The sequence below is a fragment of the Varroa jacobsoni genome, unplaced genomic scaffold (genome assembly GCF_002532875.2).
Source record: "Varroa jacobsoni isolate VJ856 unplaced genomic scaffold, vjacob_1.0 scaffold_886, whole genome shotgun sequence".
NCBI classification, from domain to species: domain Eukaryota; kingdom Metazoa; phylum Arthropoda; class Arachnida; order Mesostigmata; family Varroidae; genus Varroa; species Varroa jacobsoni.
In genome coordinates, this window is record NW_019213788.1 from 133,731 (window position 1) to 148,995 (window position 15,265).

The 15,265-nt window shown below is 44.7% G+C and overlaps 1 protein-coding gene across 3 annotated transcripts in view; it reads left to right on the forward strand.

Moving 5' to 3' along the window:
* The window catches only part of LOC111264695 (lachesin), a 132,540-nt gene that overhangs the window by 112,284 nt on the left and 4,991 nt on the right, over nucleotides 1-15,265 (forward strand). For all 3 annotated transcript variants that reach the window (XM_086970157.1, XM_086970158.1, XM_086970159.1), the window contains one exon: nucleotides 7,494-7,622. In XM_086970157.1, coding sequence (XP_086826283.1) covers nucleotides 7,494-7,622 — 129 coding nt within the window. The remainder of the gene's footprint in view (nucleotides 1-7,493; nucleotides 7,623-15,265) is intronic.

Here is a 15,265-nt window from a genome sequence, read left to right on the forward strand (position 1 = left end):
TGTACGGGAGAAAAAGGCCTTTGCGGGACTGTTTTCTCATTAGGCCTTGTCTGTGCCTGCACGCGGCCCTGCAGACTGGTCCACGAGACCCGGTCATCATGTACCAAATATTCTTTTGTCGGTCTTTGGGGGTGTGTTTTACCTTACCGGCGAAGTCTTTCGTTGGTTATCGTAAGGATCGTCGCACTAGAACGCTAACTAGCCAAGGAAGGAATCAACCCTAGCGGGCACTACTACAGCCTTACCGACGCCTCGGGCGACACTAGTAAAGACGCACCTCATCATGCATAAGCGATAGAGCGAGCAAGAACGTGGGAGAGCGTAAAAAAGAAGGCCTAGACGCCGGCAAATATTTTTTTATGTCAAAGGCCTGAGTTTTCCTACCAGACTCTGGGTTCTTCTGTCTTTTGCAAGTTTGGACCTCTTTCTTTACTTGATGCCATCGGCTATGCAAGGATCTATCCTCACTTTGCCGTTGTGTAATTCTCCGTATAGTTAAGTTCCCATTAGGGTGTGTCGGACCGCTTTTGTATTCTCTAGTTCCGCTTTCGATAGGTCCCTGAGGACGGAAGGAAGGCCACAGGATGCAAACTTTGCGATATTACCGCGCTTCAAAACAAGTAACTCTAATATACGATACCGTACGTAGACCTGCAATTGAACAACAAATATAAAACACTGCTGATTCTAACGCATCGTTACTGCTACTGTAAGTAACGGAATTGGTAACCGAATTTCTGATAGAACTTAACCAAAAGCAGCGATTGCCACTGCATAGATCGAAACACGTTCAGTCTGGCTCGAGTCGGAACGAACTCGAATTTGCAGATAAGTTTGGCGTACTAGCTTGTGCGAGTCCTAGCATGTTATTATTCATCGACATTAGTTGGCATACACGAACAAAGCTGAAAAAGCTGAGCTGTTGGATTTATAACTGAAAGCGACGCAAGGCAAACACATAGATTGGTAAAGAGTTGCACGGTAAACTAAAAACGGCGCTTCTCTAAGAGGAAGAGACGAGGTCGACAGAGCCACGTTTCCTCGTGTTCAGTTCTGAAATTAAAGACCTGAAGAACCACTCCGACATTGCGGTCCTTCCGGTACCAAGGCAGAATAAGACTTTCTCCGAAGAACCATAGATTTCCCTGATGCTAGCAACTGCTAGCGTAGAAATAACATATGTGCGTGCGAAACAATGGATATGACGGGTACGACGCAGACGCTTTATTTCTCGTTAAGGATAATACTAGGTGTAGAATTTGTTCTGCCTAGAAAATTACTAAATGTTTTGTTTTTTCTAGACTGATTGTCCTTGTATCCTACTTTTGTTAGTTTTGCTATGCTGACTTACCAGGCTCAATTTATAAAACTTAAAACGAGGCCTGTATACTGCCTGCTAAGCGTGGCTTCAGTTTAAGTTTAATTACGTATGTTATCAGAAGTTTGCGAATCGCTCGAGAGCCTATATATATATATATATATATATATATATAAAGTAGATTTGTTTCATTTGGTGTTTTTTGCTACAAAGCACGCATAGGGGTTGCACAAGCGGGAACAACTTTTGCTCACAGCTGCTTTAGCTGCCTGTTTAGTGCCTTTTCCGACGATGGCGTTGTTACTCTCTGAGTTAATAACATGCAGTGGCCCGAAACCATAATGGACTTGCATAATATACATGCCCTTATAGGTTCTATTCTTTGTCAACATAGGGCGCGACCACGAGCCACAAGGCTCATTGGATGCGAGTCATACAACCGTTCTGGCGTTAGTTGCTGCAAGCCTATTAGCCTTGTGATTTCATCGTTTCACTCACGTCTGAATGAGCTGCTAGTGCCTGCCAAAGGCGACGTTCTTGGGATAAATTCGTGATGAAAATGTCAGAGTACACACGAGCCACGATAACCTATGGAAGTAATCCTGTGAAATAGAAACGGAGAAAAACAGCAAAAAGAAATAGGTAAACTTGTATCTAAAGTAGTAGACCGACTCCACCCACATCGGGTAATTGACTCGAACGTCAGCCGCACGGGCGTTATACACACAGACACCTGTGTGAATCTGTGCCTCAGCCGGTCTCAGAAAGCATAGCATTATTATATGTGTTTCATGTATAGTGACAATTCCAACTAACTTTTGAAAGCTTCGAATTATTAGCGGTCTGCGCGACAACAGGACTTTGTCGAGTTTATGCTTATAAGCCATATAAAACTACTGTTTTTCTTTTGCTAATTCTTCCGCATCACTCTAGTAGCAACCGTCAGATAGATCTCAATGACTGCAGTGATGCAGATGCTGTTAATTCTCTTGAGATTCTTAAAACTTCATAGGAATTGTGATTGATCTGTCTCCTCGGTTGTACATCAGCCAAACACAAATACGTTTCTAGGCCCGCGTCGTTTTATATACAACTACAACGATATGATGCTCACACCTCGATATTTGACCGCTTTGAGTGAGAACGAAAGCATAAAGCATGAGGTTGTGCTCGTAGTTGTCCTCGGTTCATCTGGCCTTTGTCGTCCTCGTTGTTCCTTGACTAAAGCACCATCCCTGGCTGGTCCTTTCCCAGTCCATAATTTTATTCTAGACCGAGCAACTTGACCGATGCTTGACTCAATGACAATCGGGGTCATCTGCACCGCCACTGGGACTGCCGTCGCTTCTTGTTCAAATAACAGAGCGGAGTCAGGCGAGTGACCTAGTGAAGTGGAGTAATCCGACGCACAAGCGGCGCTGGCGGTGGTAATGGCAGCGGCGAAGGCGCTAGGAATAGCGGGAGTTCCTCAGTCCGTGAGAACTTCTCTCATGCGAAGAACCCCTGAGAAATAAAAAAAAAAGCTATAGAAAAAAGAGAAGAGCTGGATCAGAGAACAATCTCGTAGAATGCTAAATAACTAAGTCGTCACGTCAGCGTCTGCTGAGCTAGAACGGACCGGGCAAGTCGTTTCGTGTTGTTGAGTGGCAAACGGCGCTATTTTATGCTACTACCACAGACGGCATCATGAGTAGAACAACAGGAAAACGAAGACAGTGAGAGAATCTTTCATGCACACTGGAGTTTCGGACCCGCGTCGGCCGTTCTCTATCCTTCAACCTCTATCTACCCTTTCGCGTACTTTTGGATCCCTTGCGTTCGCTTTATTCCCCTTCTGTTATTTGCCGCGATTTCTGGCGCTTGTATTTAGAGTTTCGTCCACAGACGAACTCAAGACGCGCAAAGCAATCCAAAGTACAAAATGCGCGTAGGGGTGCAAAGGACAAGGCGCAGCCTTAAGTCCAAGTACACACACAATCTGCTGCGTTCCCTAGTTGCGATTTTTCATTCCATTGGTGGCTTGCCTTCCGGGGCAGGGTCGTTGAAGACGAGGGCATGGGACTAAGTGCGACAGTGATACTTAGGGTAAAGCTGCATTTGGGCCCAGAAACGCTGTTCTTCCAATCGGCTCTGCCATGCTTTGCTAGCTTTCCTGACTGCAGTCAGTTCCCTGCAGCTTTTATGCACTTCAACTACTACAAACGTTGTGGATGCTGACGCCCTTGCAGGCAACGCTCTGCAGACGAATAGTTGCCATGACAGGATGCAGAAGAATGCATCAGGAATTGGATCCATACAACTCTGGAGATGGGCCGATTTCATGACCCTACGGTCTAGTACGACCCTCCCCCGAGATCCTGCGTGCCTCACCAAAGCACCCCTATTCCCTAAAAAGCTAGACTGCCTCAGGCGACGAATACATCAGTAGTCGTTTTCGCCTATCGTCGTCTGTCATGATATTTCATTTGAGGCGGTGACGTTCAAACGCCGACCTTCATTTTCGCCGTTGAATTTCGTTGTCTGCATGTCGCTCTGCTCACAACATCGTTTGTCGAGCACACACAACGCCGACGCAGACATTGCGGTTGGCAGATTTCTTGCTCGGTGATTGGTTAACGTCCCTCATTTTCCATCTCTTATGTTCCAGTATTCTACTTGGCCACCAAAGCTCCTCTCTTGGCGACTGTTCGTATCGGAGCAGCAGATATAATCCGTTCTTTAAAACGAAGCTCGGGTAGCTACGGGGATGCAGTAGTGACAGGACATTCTACTAGAGCTGCTATTTCTGTAACCATGAATAACTGAATTTGTTCTCTGTGCTAGTCGGGGATAAACACGGTGGGTCCTAAACCATTCCCGAGAAATCGTTTCGTGTGCGTTATTGAGTGAGATAAACTGGAATGCTTCAAGCGCCTATTTTGTTTTGAATGCTCGTTAGGAAAAGAAATGACAAGACTTCTGTTTATATATGATAGCGAATCGTGGATTAGTCTCGATTAATTGGCAATTGCTATGGAATGTTAATGGTAACTCATACACAAGCCGAGCAAATCTCAAAACGCCTCAATATCATGCACTAGACTATAATTAGTAAAACTGAATTATCTAACCTGCGCCTTCGCGTGTTTTTTACACAAGAATAAAACTTTCTGGATTTTGTGCCAGCAATTGCAATGCTTCAGTTTTCAGTCAGGCGTCTTTTGTTCAGAACGCGCCTATTACCACGAGCGTACTCATTATAGGCCAAAATAGAATCCACTTACATTTCTTTTTCTTTGTTATTTTCGTTCGGCAATGTTTTCCACCATTGCCGCTAACGTCCATATTTTCTAAAAAGGACAGTTGTTTTTATGGAATTTTCCGCTTAGCGCTCCTCATCTTTTTTTTCCCACTATTTCTGTTTGAATCGGTGCCCTTCGATGTTTTCGTCTGAAATGTAAAAAATATGAATTAGAACGTATGCCAGAGACAGAAGGGTGAAAAAAGTACAAAGACCTAGAAAGGGCTAGCCAAAGCAGCGAAGTATCTCCAATTGTGTTGTTTCTTATTCCTATTCGTTTGTATGAGCTTCTGCTGTACATTTCCAGTCCTCCCTCGTGCGCGTTTTTCTTTCTGGTCGGTTTTTGTTTTTCCATACGTTCATAGCTGGCTCTGCTTGGTGTCTTTAGCTCGCTTCCGCGCCGCTCAATACAGTGTCAGCAAATTCTGGCAGTGCGTGGCCCGCCCCTTGCTTTTCTCGCTCGTGTCGTTACCGCGTGCCAGCGAGCGGTGGCGCCATCGACCACCATATCGTTCCTGCGCTCTCTATTGCTACTGCCAAGGACAGAAGAAGGCGAATGTAAGCGTGAGTGGCTGCACAAAAGAAGATGGGCTGCTCGGAACGTTTCCTAAGGAAGAACTGGAAACGTAAAAGTTATTCATTCCCGCCGCTGCTACCGCTAAGAAGCTGAGAAAAGTTCTTGAGGGCCGAGCGTAGACCACTACATGATAGCCGTTTCACATATTCACCAGGTCTAAAAAGACTGGCGCTCACGTCCCGGTAGAGTCCTCAGGGTGGACTTCTTCTTCGCTATACAGCAAGTTGCACCACAACTGGTTTGGAACGATACCATAGCATCCGTGAGGTATTGGCCACACTCATTGTCAAGCATTCACTGATACAGAAAATCTAACATGTAAAAATTAAGATGTATTTGGATAGGACCCTTATGTCAAGGAATATCAATTTGATGGAGAAACCCGTAAAAATGTAACAGTGCGCCAAACCTGTGGTCTATTCAAGTAGGGATGAATCAAGTGAATGGAAACTGGATAATGAATAGAAGACCCAAAAAAATAAAAGGAGCAGAAATGCAGGTATTTTTACTCACTAACATAGCATAGTCTCTAATCTTGATGAAATAACAATAATTAGCACAACTAAGTTTAGATTCGTCGATAATTATTGCCGATACAAAACGAGTGAGATACAATAAGTTACAAAAGTGCACGCACTACTGCACGTTTAATGAAATAGCGAACAACCACCCGGACACATACAAGTTTAACGTGCCAAGTCTCAAATCCGTAGACCAGCTGTTACAGTATGAGGTGACACTCACACCCAAGCCAAGCCGACTTTTTCGGTCGTGTCTAAAGATAGGCATTGCTGCCGAAATGAACTTGGTGCGAAACCGCGGCAAAGAAGCAAGGCGCCGTCGGGGCACCTACCTCTTTGCCCCCTTCGTCAGTTCGCCGCTCGAATCTCTCTTGCTTTTATAGTTGTGGCTGCGAAAAAACCCACAGAGCGGTGAACACCGTAGAGCCGAGAGAGACTGCCAAGAAAGTAGGCAAAGTAGCGCAGGCGAGATCGTCTTCGATTTTGTACGAGTAATTGCCCGGAGCGTTTGTGAGAAACGATCTCTGTTTGTCTCACGTTAGCGGGGCCGCGGAAGCTATTTGTCTCCAAAGCCTCAACCATACCGAAAAGAGGAGGCTACGTAAGAAAGCGAGGAGAATAAAAACACCGATGGTTTGGTATTAGTAACTCACAAGCCAAGCCGTCCAAGCACGTTTTGCCCGATTCGCCTCGATAAACTTCTATCAACATATTGACGCTGCTCTTTTTATCTGTCCATGTGAATGTGTTTACTTCAAAATATAGAGAGTGCACACGGACTATTTGTAACTGTACATAGTAGTAACAGTCCTCGCAAAAACACGGCATATCGCAGGCTTCTAGCCCTTCGGCCAGACATCTTCTCTTCCAGTTGGAGGTTGTCAATCTAGGAGATTCATCGTTCTTGAAAATTGTTGTGTTGTTAGAACACGTCCTAAACTATCTGTATGCCCGTTCAACTCGATATAATTGCTCTATATTTATCAATATGGTTCTGCCAAAGCGAAGAGGGCACAATAAAAATATCTTCTGTAGACTATTCACATTCAGCCTATCATCTAGAGAGACTAGGCACGTACGTGCAAAGACTTTACGCAATAGGTAATATTTGTCATATTGACAAAATTAACGTTAAAAGCACATGCAGACAGTGTTAATATTGTAAGCGTGGAACTGATGTAGATAGGCTTAACACACGATTAATGAGCTTTAAGAGATAAGTGTTTCTTACATAAGCTAAAATATAATAATGTAAGATTAACACATCCCTATGGGTGTTTGTGTGTTTAAAAGTAGTCACTCTTCAAGCGGAATACTAATCATTTGGCCATTAACTTCCTTCTAAGTTGAGTGTTACTGTCGACTAAACTATGAAAAGTGTGTTTGCCTCCTTTAAGCATATTTCGTAATAACCAATGTTGCTCGAAAAAAAAAAACAGCTTACTAATAGACTTGTATCGTGAGGGGGTCGGTCTCATGGACCTGTAGTGATGTGAGGTGTATGACAATTTATTACTTGTACAAATTGCCTAAAGGTATGATTGTTAGGTCACGATGCTAGCGGTCTAGTGCAGGTATATACGATAGAGCAAGCAGACGAGAAGAAAGTGTCGGCATAGGAGTCAATTTGGACAAATTAGTGCAGCATGCAATTTCACACAGACTGAATGTAGATTTTTTAAATCTATCGTGTTTGTGGCTAACTGGGTATACGACTATTCTTTTGCAATTTTCCGTTCTCAACATGACCGCCATCGAACGCCACTGCTATCTATCGAATTAAAATGCTCCACCTAGTCCATTCATATACTGGCGAAACGCTAACGATTGCCCGCGTCTCTCGGATCCACATGGGCGCGTATCTGTGCATAGCCAACAACAACGTGCCCTCGCCCGTATCAAGAAGGATTATGCTACACGTCCACTGTAAGTAGCCGCAGACGCACGCAATTTATCTGTAGTGTAGCTATATTGCACGGACATCATATTTCTAATCAATAGATAGAACCGAACAACTTTGTTACTATATTCAGATCCGACCATCTGGCAAAGCCTCCCTGTTAAGGGCTTTTAATCAAAGTGATTGTTTGTATCGGCGGAATAATACGGCTGTATTTATAGCACATTTGATTGTTTATGTAAATGATAATGCAGCGACTATTCTTTCGCGGATAAGCAGGTGCCGATCAACACATAACGGTGCTCTTTGCGGATATAAAGCTGCGTACGCGATCTATTTTGCTTTTTTTCCCGTGGCGTAATTATGGATTTAGCTTTAATATACAAACTCTAGTCACCAAAAAGAAGGCAAAAACGCTAAGGATGAGGTCGATTTCAGAAGTTATCGGTGGCATGAGGTTTCTTATTTTTTTATTTTTTAGGTTGTTTAATTCCCCTAAATATTCTTCTGGTTGGTGTTTATTCACAATTTTACTACACATGGCGGCGACAAAAATAAAAGAAGGACCTAAAAGAAAAAGGCACCCTTCATTGATCCACTATTTTTACGCTTGTCCCTCTGCCATGACCATTTCGAAGGCTGGATTCTGCCTTGACGTTGACAGGCAACCTTAGCTTCTTACTTTGGTCTTTTCGGAGACCGAATATTCCCGTGTACTTTCCTACGGACGAGGGTCAGTCACTTTACCCCAGAGACAGCAGCCATACGAAAAAGAGGAGTCGAACTCCCTTCCATTTCTCGGGTAGAATACGTGAAATACGACAAAAAGTTCGAATATGATATCTTTTCGCTTCTGCCGTGCTTAGGTCGTTGAAATCCCAAGAGTTTTTTTTTTTTTTAAGAATTGACGTTTGCAGTACGAAGACGCTCCCTTTATCATTTGGTCTTTTCTTCCTTTCATTCCCTTGAGTTCCTTGGCCTTTACACCCTCTTCTAGGCTCCTTTTTCCTGTCCCCTGAATGCCTTCTTCGTCTATACTTTCATTGAAGGAGAGCCACAGCTGGTGCTTTTCTGCCGTTAATAGCACTAGCGGTGCAAGCCACGTGAGCTCGTATTGAAGCTGCGACAGTACTTACGGCTTTACGACACTAGTTCTGCGCTTCCTGGTAGTGGAATTGAAGCGACTTGGTAAGTGGCAGTAGTAGCCGGAGAGCAACTACGACTATTGGTGCTCTCCGCCTCGCTACGCTTATGTAGGACCCGAGGACTCAATCGACCGACTTCATCGTTCGTCTCTAGCGTGGGCGTGAATCGGTGGAGTATTGAGGGAAAAATAAAGACAGAGAAGGGGACAAGGCCTTTTTCAGATGTTACGCTACTACAAGCCGGAGGTCTTTCTGCTGCCTTTCTCTCTCTGACCGTCTTTGGCTCCGTGCGTATGCACGTGGCCATACAGACGGCTACGACCAAGAGAAACATACAGACTTCGGCCCCACACGGTTGCCAGCTTCAAGCTTAGCCTAACGCCTGCTTCATCTTTGTGTCACCCAGTAACCTTACGAAACCGCCTCTCCGCCGAGGTGTTCATTCTATTTTCGGGCTTTGGTCGCTCTGAACTTTTTCGTAGATTTTTCTGCAGTGCCAGTTACCAGCCGTGTGCAAGGTTCAGGCAGTGAAGACGCATACCCAAAGGCATAGAAAAGGACAGGAAAAAAGCAGAAAGTCGTTTGACTATGGTCGCTGCCTGAGTCGACTATATCCCAAAAATATGATTTCTATAGCAACCTGTCATCTTTAACGCTATTGGAAAGGCAAGGCTAATGCAGGGAAGCACGGCCGCTGGAAAACTAACACGCTTCTTTCGTTTCTTAAGATTAGAAAGGCAACCTCTGAAAATACGTTAACCTAGGCACCGAAAGCACGGGGACGATAACCAGTAAACGGTGAGTTGAAGGTACGAAAGTAACACAGACAAGGGCTAAAGCGATCCTTCGTAATGTGAAATGACTGCTTAACTAAGTAACCAAGCGACCTACTGCGTTCCAAATTATCTACCTGTGCAATCATTTAATAGCGATAGTACCTATTCTTGTGACCGTACATTATCTGTACGGTCAGTTATCATATCTTTCAACCAAAAGTCAGGAAAAAGTGATAACTCATTGACTATCTTATCTGAACGGGGCGGCATCGGAAAACCCCTCGTTTCTGCTCGATCTTGGAGCTGTCCACTTTTTTCATAGGTGTGCATAGTATCGCATATCATCCTATCGCTCAATATCAATATAGATTCGGACAACGAGCATATTAAGGGGCCCAGCGCCTACGCGTTTTCGGCTTTAGAAACATCCTGCGATCCCCTTACTCCTCGGCAGCCCATGCTTCCTTAGTCCATAAGACCCGAACTGCCGATCACCAGGAAGAGCGCTAGTCCCTTCGCCGCCTCCTGGACGACCCCATCTCGGGTGGCTTTAATTCGCTGGTAATTGCCCCTGATCCTATTCCATGTCAGGCAATTCAATCCCGTGTTGTAGTATTTCGCTAGACATCGCCAATCCTTCACTTTGATGCCGAAAATGAAACAAAGTGAAATCGGCAAGATGCTACTTCTGCATCTCGCCTCAAATACATAACGAAACTACCCCCGATATCATTGTTGTTACTCTAGTAAGAGCTTTTAAAGGCCATTTGCGTTATTCTTAGTTATTATTATTATTGCGTTCTGCGACCCGACTCCCGACTTCTTGCGTTCGCCTCTCGTTAGAGGCGCTTGAATTGCTCAAAACGTTATTGGCTTTCTCACTAAGTCCGCGCTCAATATGCGGACACTTGGCAGCTGACTGCCGTTAGTGAAATCATTCCGACCTCAGCCCTCTGCACAGCGGGACCCCTTACGCAGCTGTAAACATTGAAACTAACCGCATTTAAATATTACAGTCCAGTTTATTTCTCCATATCGGCGATTAATCGGCTGTAATACAGTGTCAGATATATCTTACACTGATTTCGCTCAATCCACTCCGGCTTCCGCACTTGAACTCACACAAAAATCGTACGTATGTGCAGCTTCAAAGGAATATTTAGACACGGTGGCCAGCGCCGCACCGTCTATCGGAATACCATTCCGTTGGACTACTATAATACAAATCTCCTAAACTGTGACCAATATTAATTACTTATCGTCACGCGATGTCCATTCATCAGATGCATGTCGACGCAAACCATGAATCTCCCATGCGAATAGTTATAATAAGCGCAGTGTTATTCCACTAAACTGTGTTTAGTTGCAGTAGGGTAATGAGTCTGCGTCATTCGAAGATTTGGATGAAGGACCTTGTACTACTAGGACGCGTCGGAAGGGCGAAGCCAAGGATTAATACCAAGCTGACAAAATAGTAAGGACAAGATCATCTACGAGATAGGCGACGACTACTTCCATTTCACTTCTGGCTATCTTGCGGCGACATGTATCATTTCATATGTTATGTAGGTGGTGACCAATCCTCGTTGTCCCCCCCCCCCCCTACATAGACCTCTCGAGTATGGCTAAGTCAACCAACCATTTCGCCACCTGTTTTAGGTATAGTATAAATGAGGATCCTAGCGTCTCATCAGTGCCTACACACGTTTCTGCAACTTCATTCAGTTGACAAGCAATGCATTTCAGTGGAACTTATCGCAAATAATAGTTGCCCTATGGGAAAGTTTCACTGCACTACCAATCAAAGCAGATCAACAGAACGCTCGCTAGGTGTGCTCTAGCGGTGCTGACGATAACCACTGCCCCGAAGACAGTAACCTAGATGAGGATATTATATGAAAGACGACACGGTCTCGGCTGTACTTCAGCAAGCGATAGTTGCTGGATAGTGGGACGCTGGGCGAGAGACGGCAAGAAGGAGATAAAATTTGGGGACTAATCGCTATTGCTTAAACGACAGAATAGAGCAAGAATGCTGGACTACTGCTAAATATATTTGTAAGGTTGACAATTTAAGTACGATGTCCTCCATCTGCCTGCACCAACACAGGAAGTCACCCCCTCCCGATTAGTCCGCCAGATAAGCTGTCCACGATTGCTATCCACTGACATTTGTTTGCTGCGGTAAACCACTGACTCAGCTGCTATTAGCTGTATAGAAGAAGACCAGATATAGAAGACGTAAACATCCCATGGCGGTGGTTCGATTCCACCAACCCTTGCGGGAATAGGTGTACCCGTATGGGTTTGCGTGCTACCATTTATACTTTGCAGCTGTTTTAGGTTAGGTTAAAAGCTGAACCTGCATTAAAGCCGCTTAGCCTCTTTTCCACTTGTAAAGTTGACTATTCGTCGGAGATAGAGCATGGAAAATGATGCCAGTGATGACTACGACTATAAGCGAGAAAAGGGAAAGATCTGTTCCTGGAGAATTTTATAATGGCTTGATCTTGTAATAAACGAAACACATGGAACATGGCTACTTTTATCGGTCACGTTAAGTCATCTTCCGCTGCTACGTTCTGCTTTGTGTTGACGTATTGCAGGACAGTAGAGGCCAGAGGTAAGCAGTATGACTGCGAGCTTTTGACACTGCTTATATACAGAGCCTCAGGCGACTTTGCCTTTGGAGAGTTGGAGTGAATGATAAATTTCACAAAGCGAAACGTACCCGAAATAAACAAATTATGACGATCTGGCTTCAGTACAATTGATGATTCTTAGTAACGAAGCAATTGTTTTTGTGTGTACAGTTCTGTATGGTATCCAGCTAGATTGGTTAATGGTAACTTGACAACCTCTTTTCTGGGGGCAAATCATACAAACATTTTGGTGAAAAGAGCACTGGTGTTGCTGAATGAATGCACGTACCGCCAACTTCTTTGATATTATATTCTACACAAATATTATCAGGAGGGGCCTAGGTCAGTATGGGTTCAAAACAAGCCAGTTTTCACTGTTTGTATGCCGCCAGACGCAGCGTTGTTGTATCTGGCAACCAAGGAACAAGTCACCGACCGAATCTGACCGTCACGTTGGCTGATCAGAGACTGTTGGCTATTCTGATAACATGACCGCTGCTCGTCTCTCAAAAGCAAGCTCTTTCAATGAACCATTATTATACATTTGAGCGTCGCTTTTAGCAAAATAGGGAAAGCTATTTCTTTGCCAGAAACAACCGAAAATATACGTTTTACATTTCTGTGTTATCAGAGTTTCATAATGCCTTAAGACGTGGTTCGACAAAAACACAAACTATTTTTCTGCTACAGTTATCATCTCAAATTGATTTTAAAAGAAAAGGGTCTACTTTTGGGTAGCAGATGGACGCCGATGCTGACGCCTATCAGTACTATTTAGATACACTCCAGCAAAAATTGAAAATAATTGGAAATTTAAGTTCATTTTGCCATCATCGGAACGTTCCTCGAGCCGCACACGGATCCAGTTCTAGCCGCGTTACGTTTCGAGTTAGTTCTGGTGGCCGTCCGTCTACAAGTTAGCATTCAACGACTTTTTACGTTTCTCCTACTCCCCGCTATTAGCTTCACTAACCTCATCCGTACTTGTTGTCTTTCGATCTCTCTCTCTCAACGTCGTTTAAATGGGGCTATGCATGAATAACTTACAAGACGCCATCGGGCTGACACAGCGAGCGGGTAACGGAAAGATAAACCAAAGGCGAAACGAAGCCGAGATCACATGAAGAGAAACAGTGGATGGATTCGCAAAGACTTTCCCACTTTGGCCTGGTCTGGTCAGGCTGGTCTTGCCTTTTCTCGCCCGTCCTTTGCACACTACATTTCAACTCGAGTCTTGCATATTACCCTATTAACAGATAGCTAGAGATGCGACAGAGAAGACTATATAACTAACAGAGTCAGCGAGTTCAATCTCCCATGAGAATACGCTCCTGATAGATGGAAGCTCTGCGTTCAATTCATTCGAACAATAGCTATGTGAAGTATCGAAGATTGCTCTCTGGGAGTACGGTTTCAAATAAATATCGAAACATTGGGTGTTTCTTTTTGCGAATCGTCATTTTATCGGTTATTGTTATCAGTTGATTCATTGAAAGTAATTTACTTCGCTTCTATTCACTTAGCTCGGCCGTGGATGATAGTAGATAGAGGAGTATGAATGTTAACTGATTTGTAATTATTATCGCAAGACCAGCAAGATTTCCTGTTTGATGAAGCCCTCATCTCAAGCATCCGCACGCAAATCTTCTGATTCGCTAGATCCTCCTTTCACAGGTTAGGTAGACAAGGATTTATTAATGTCAGCTGTGTGCTGTCATCACTACTGCTCCAAAAGCCGTACGGTTCATGTACCGAACGCAAAGACCGAAGCACAGCTCCTTATCGCGTTCTGTCGGTGTCGTCGCTGCCCGTTTGTTCATTCGTCTTCCATTGCAGACTCCATTAATCCCACCGACAAGGATAAGTCGGTGGAATGAGCAGAACTGTCTGTCTTTGTAAGGACGCTTCCGGCCATGCCTCTCGTTCATAGACGCTCCTTGTACTGTCGTCACGTGTTATTGCCGGTAATTCGACCCAGTGTGTTTCTGCCATCACAGTCAACGCAATTCGTCAGCTGAAATTAGTGATACTTTTCTTTGTCTCGACCTCGTCGTCGTCATCGTTGTGGCGTTAGTACGATCCTCATGGTACAGACCGACGCGCAGTTGTCTGCCCCCGCTGCGACTTGGACTTTATCGACACGCTTCACCCCCAGAATCGGCTTTGCAAAATGACCACGTTATTAGAGGCGTAGGCAGCCAGGCTACTCTCAGAATAAGTCTGTCTGATCCATCCTATTTGCGTCAGTTCGTTTCGGCGAGTAGCAAAATCCAGTACTTCGAAACCGAATCGAGATCGCACTTGCTGTTCTCCTCCAGATCTTGTTTCAACCGGCAGTGCGACTTTCAGCGCTCCTTTTTCCCGCTTTTGGCTGGCCTGTATCGTCTTTCTTGTTCGCCTTTGTTCCAGTCGAGAGTTTCAGGTCCTTAGATTCTTCAGATCCGCCAACCTGCCTCTGGTCCGTCTTTTTAACTGTTTCCCTTGTGACCCTGGCTCGTAACTCGTGTTATTATTTGGACCTATCACAGGCATCGCCATCTTTCTCCATTACAGTTGTTTCCCTGGCTTTCAAATCGTTTAAGGCGGCTGTGAGCCAGGCGCCAGACCTCTCTAACCGAAATATTTTACCTCGCCCGTGTGTAAGACGTCGAGAATTGTCGGACACCAAAGAACGGACAGAGACTAGACGCGCGGCCAGGCACACCGTTGATAACGAAAACAATGACTGGGAAAAGGTCATGGCAGCGGGAAGCGGGCAAACTGGTGTGTGTATCTAGCCAGCCTATACGTAGCATTTTGTAGAATTGATCATTGCCATTGACAATCGCCAGCCGGTTCAGTCCACATAAGCAGTGCAGTAGCCTAACGGAAAACCTTCCGGTTCCTGGGGCACAGGTCAGGCTGCAAATAACAAGTTTTTTTTCTACAGAAGTGGGTAAATTCTACATTCGTTTGCCGACCAAAAACTTCCCACTCAGTTTTCCTACTATTTATCTGATGCCGAGTACTCCTACCTTAGCATACCAGGAATCAATTCAATTCCGATAGCTCCTTGGTCGACTTTATAGGGGTTTGCTACTTTGTGGGTCCAACCTTGGCTGCCATC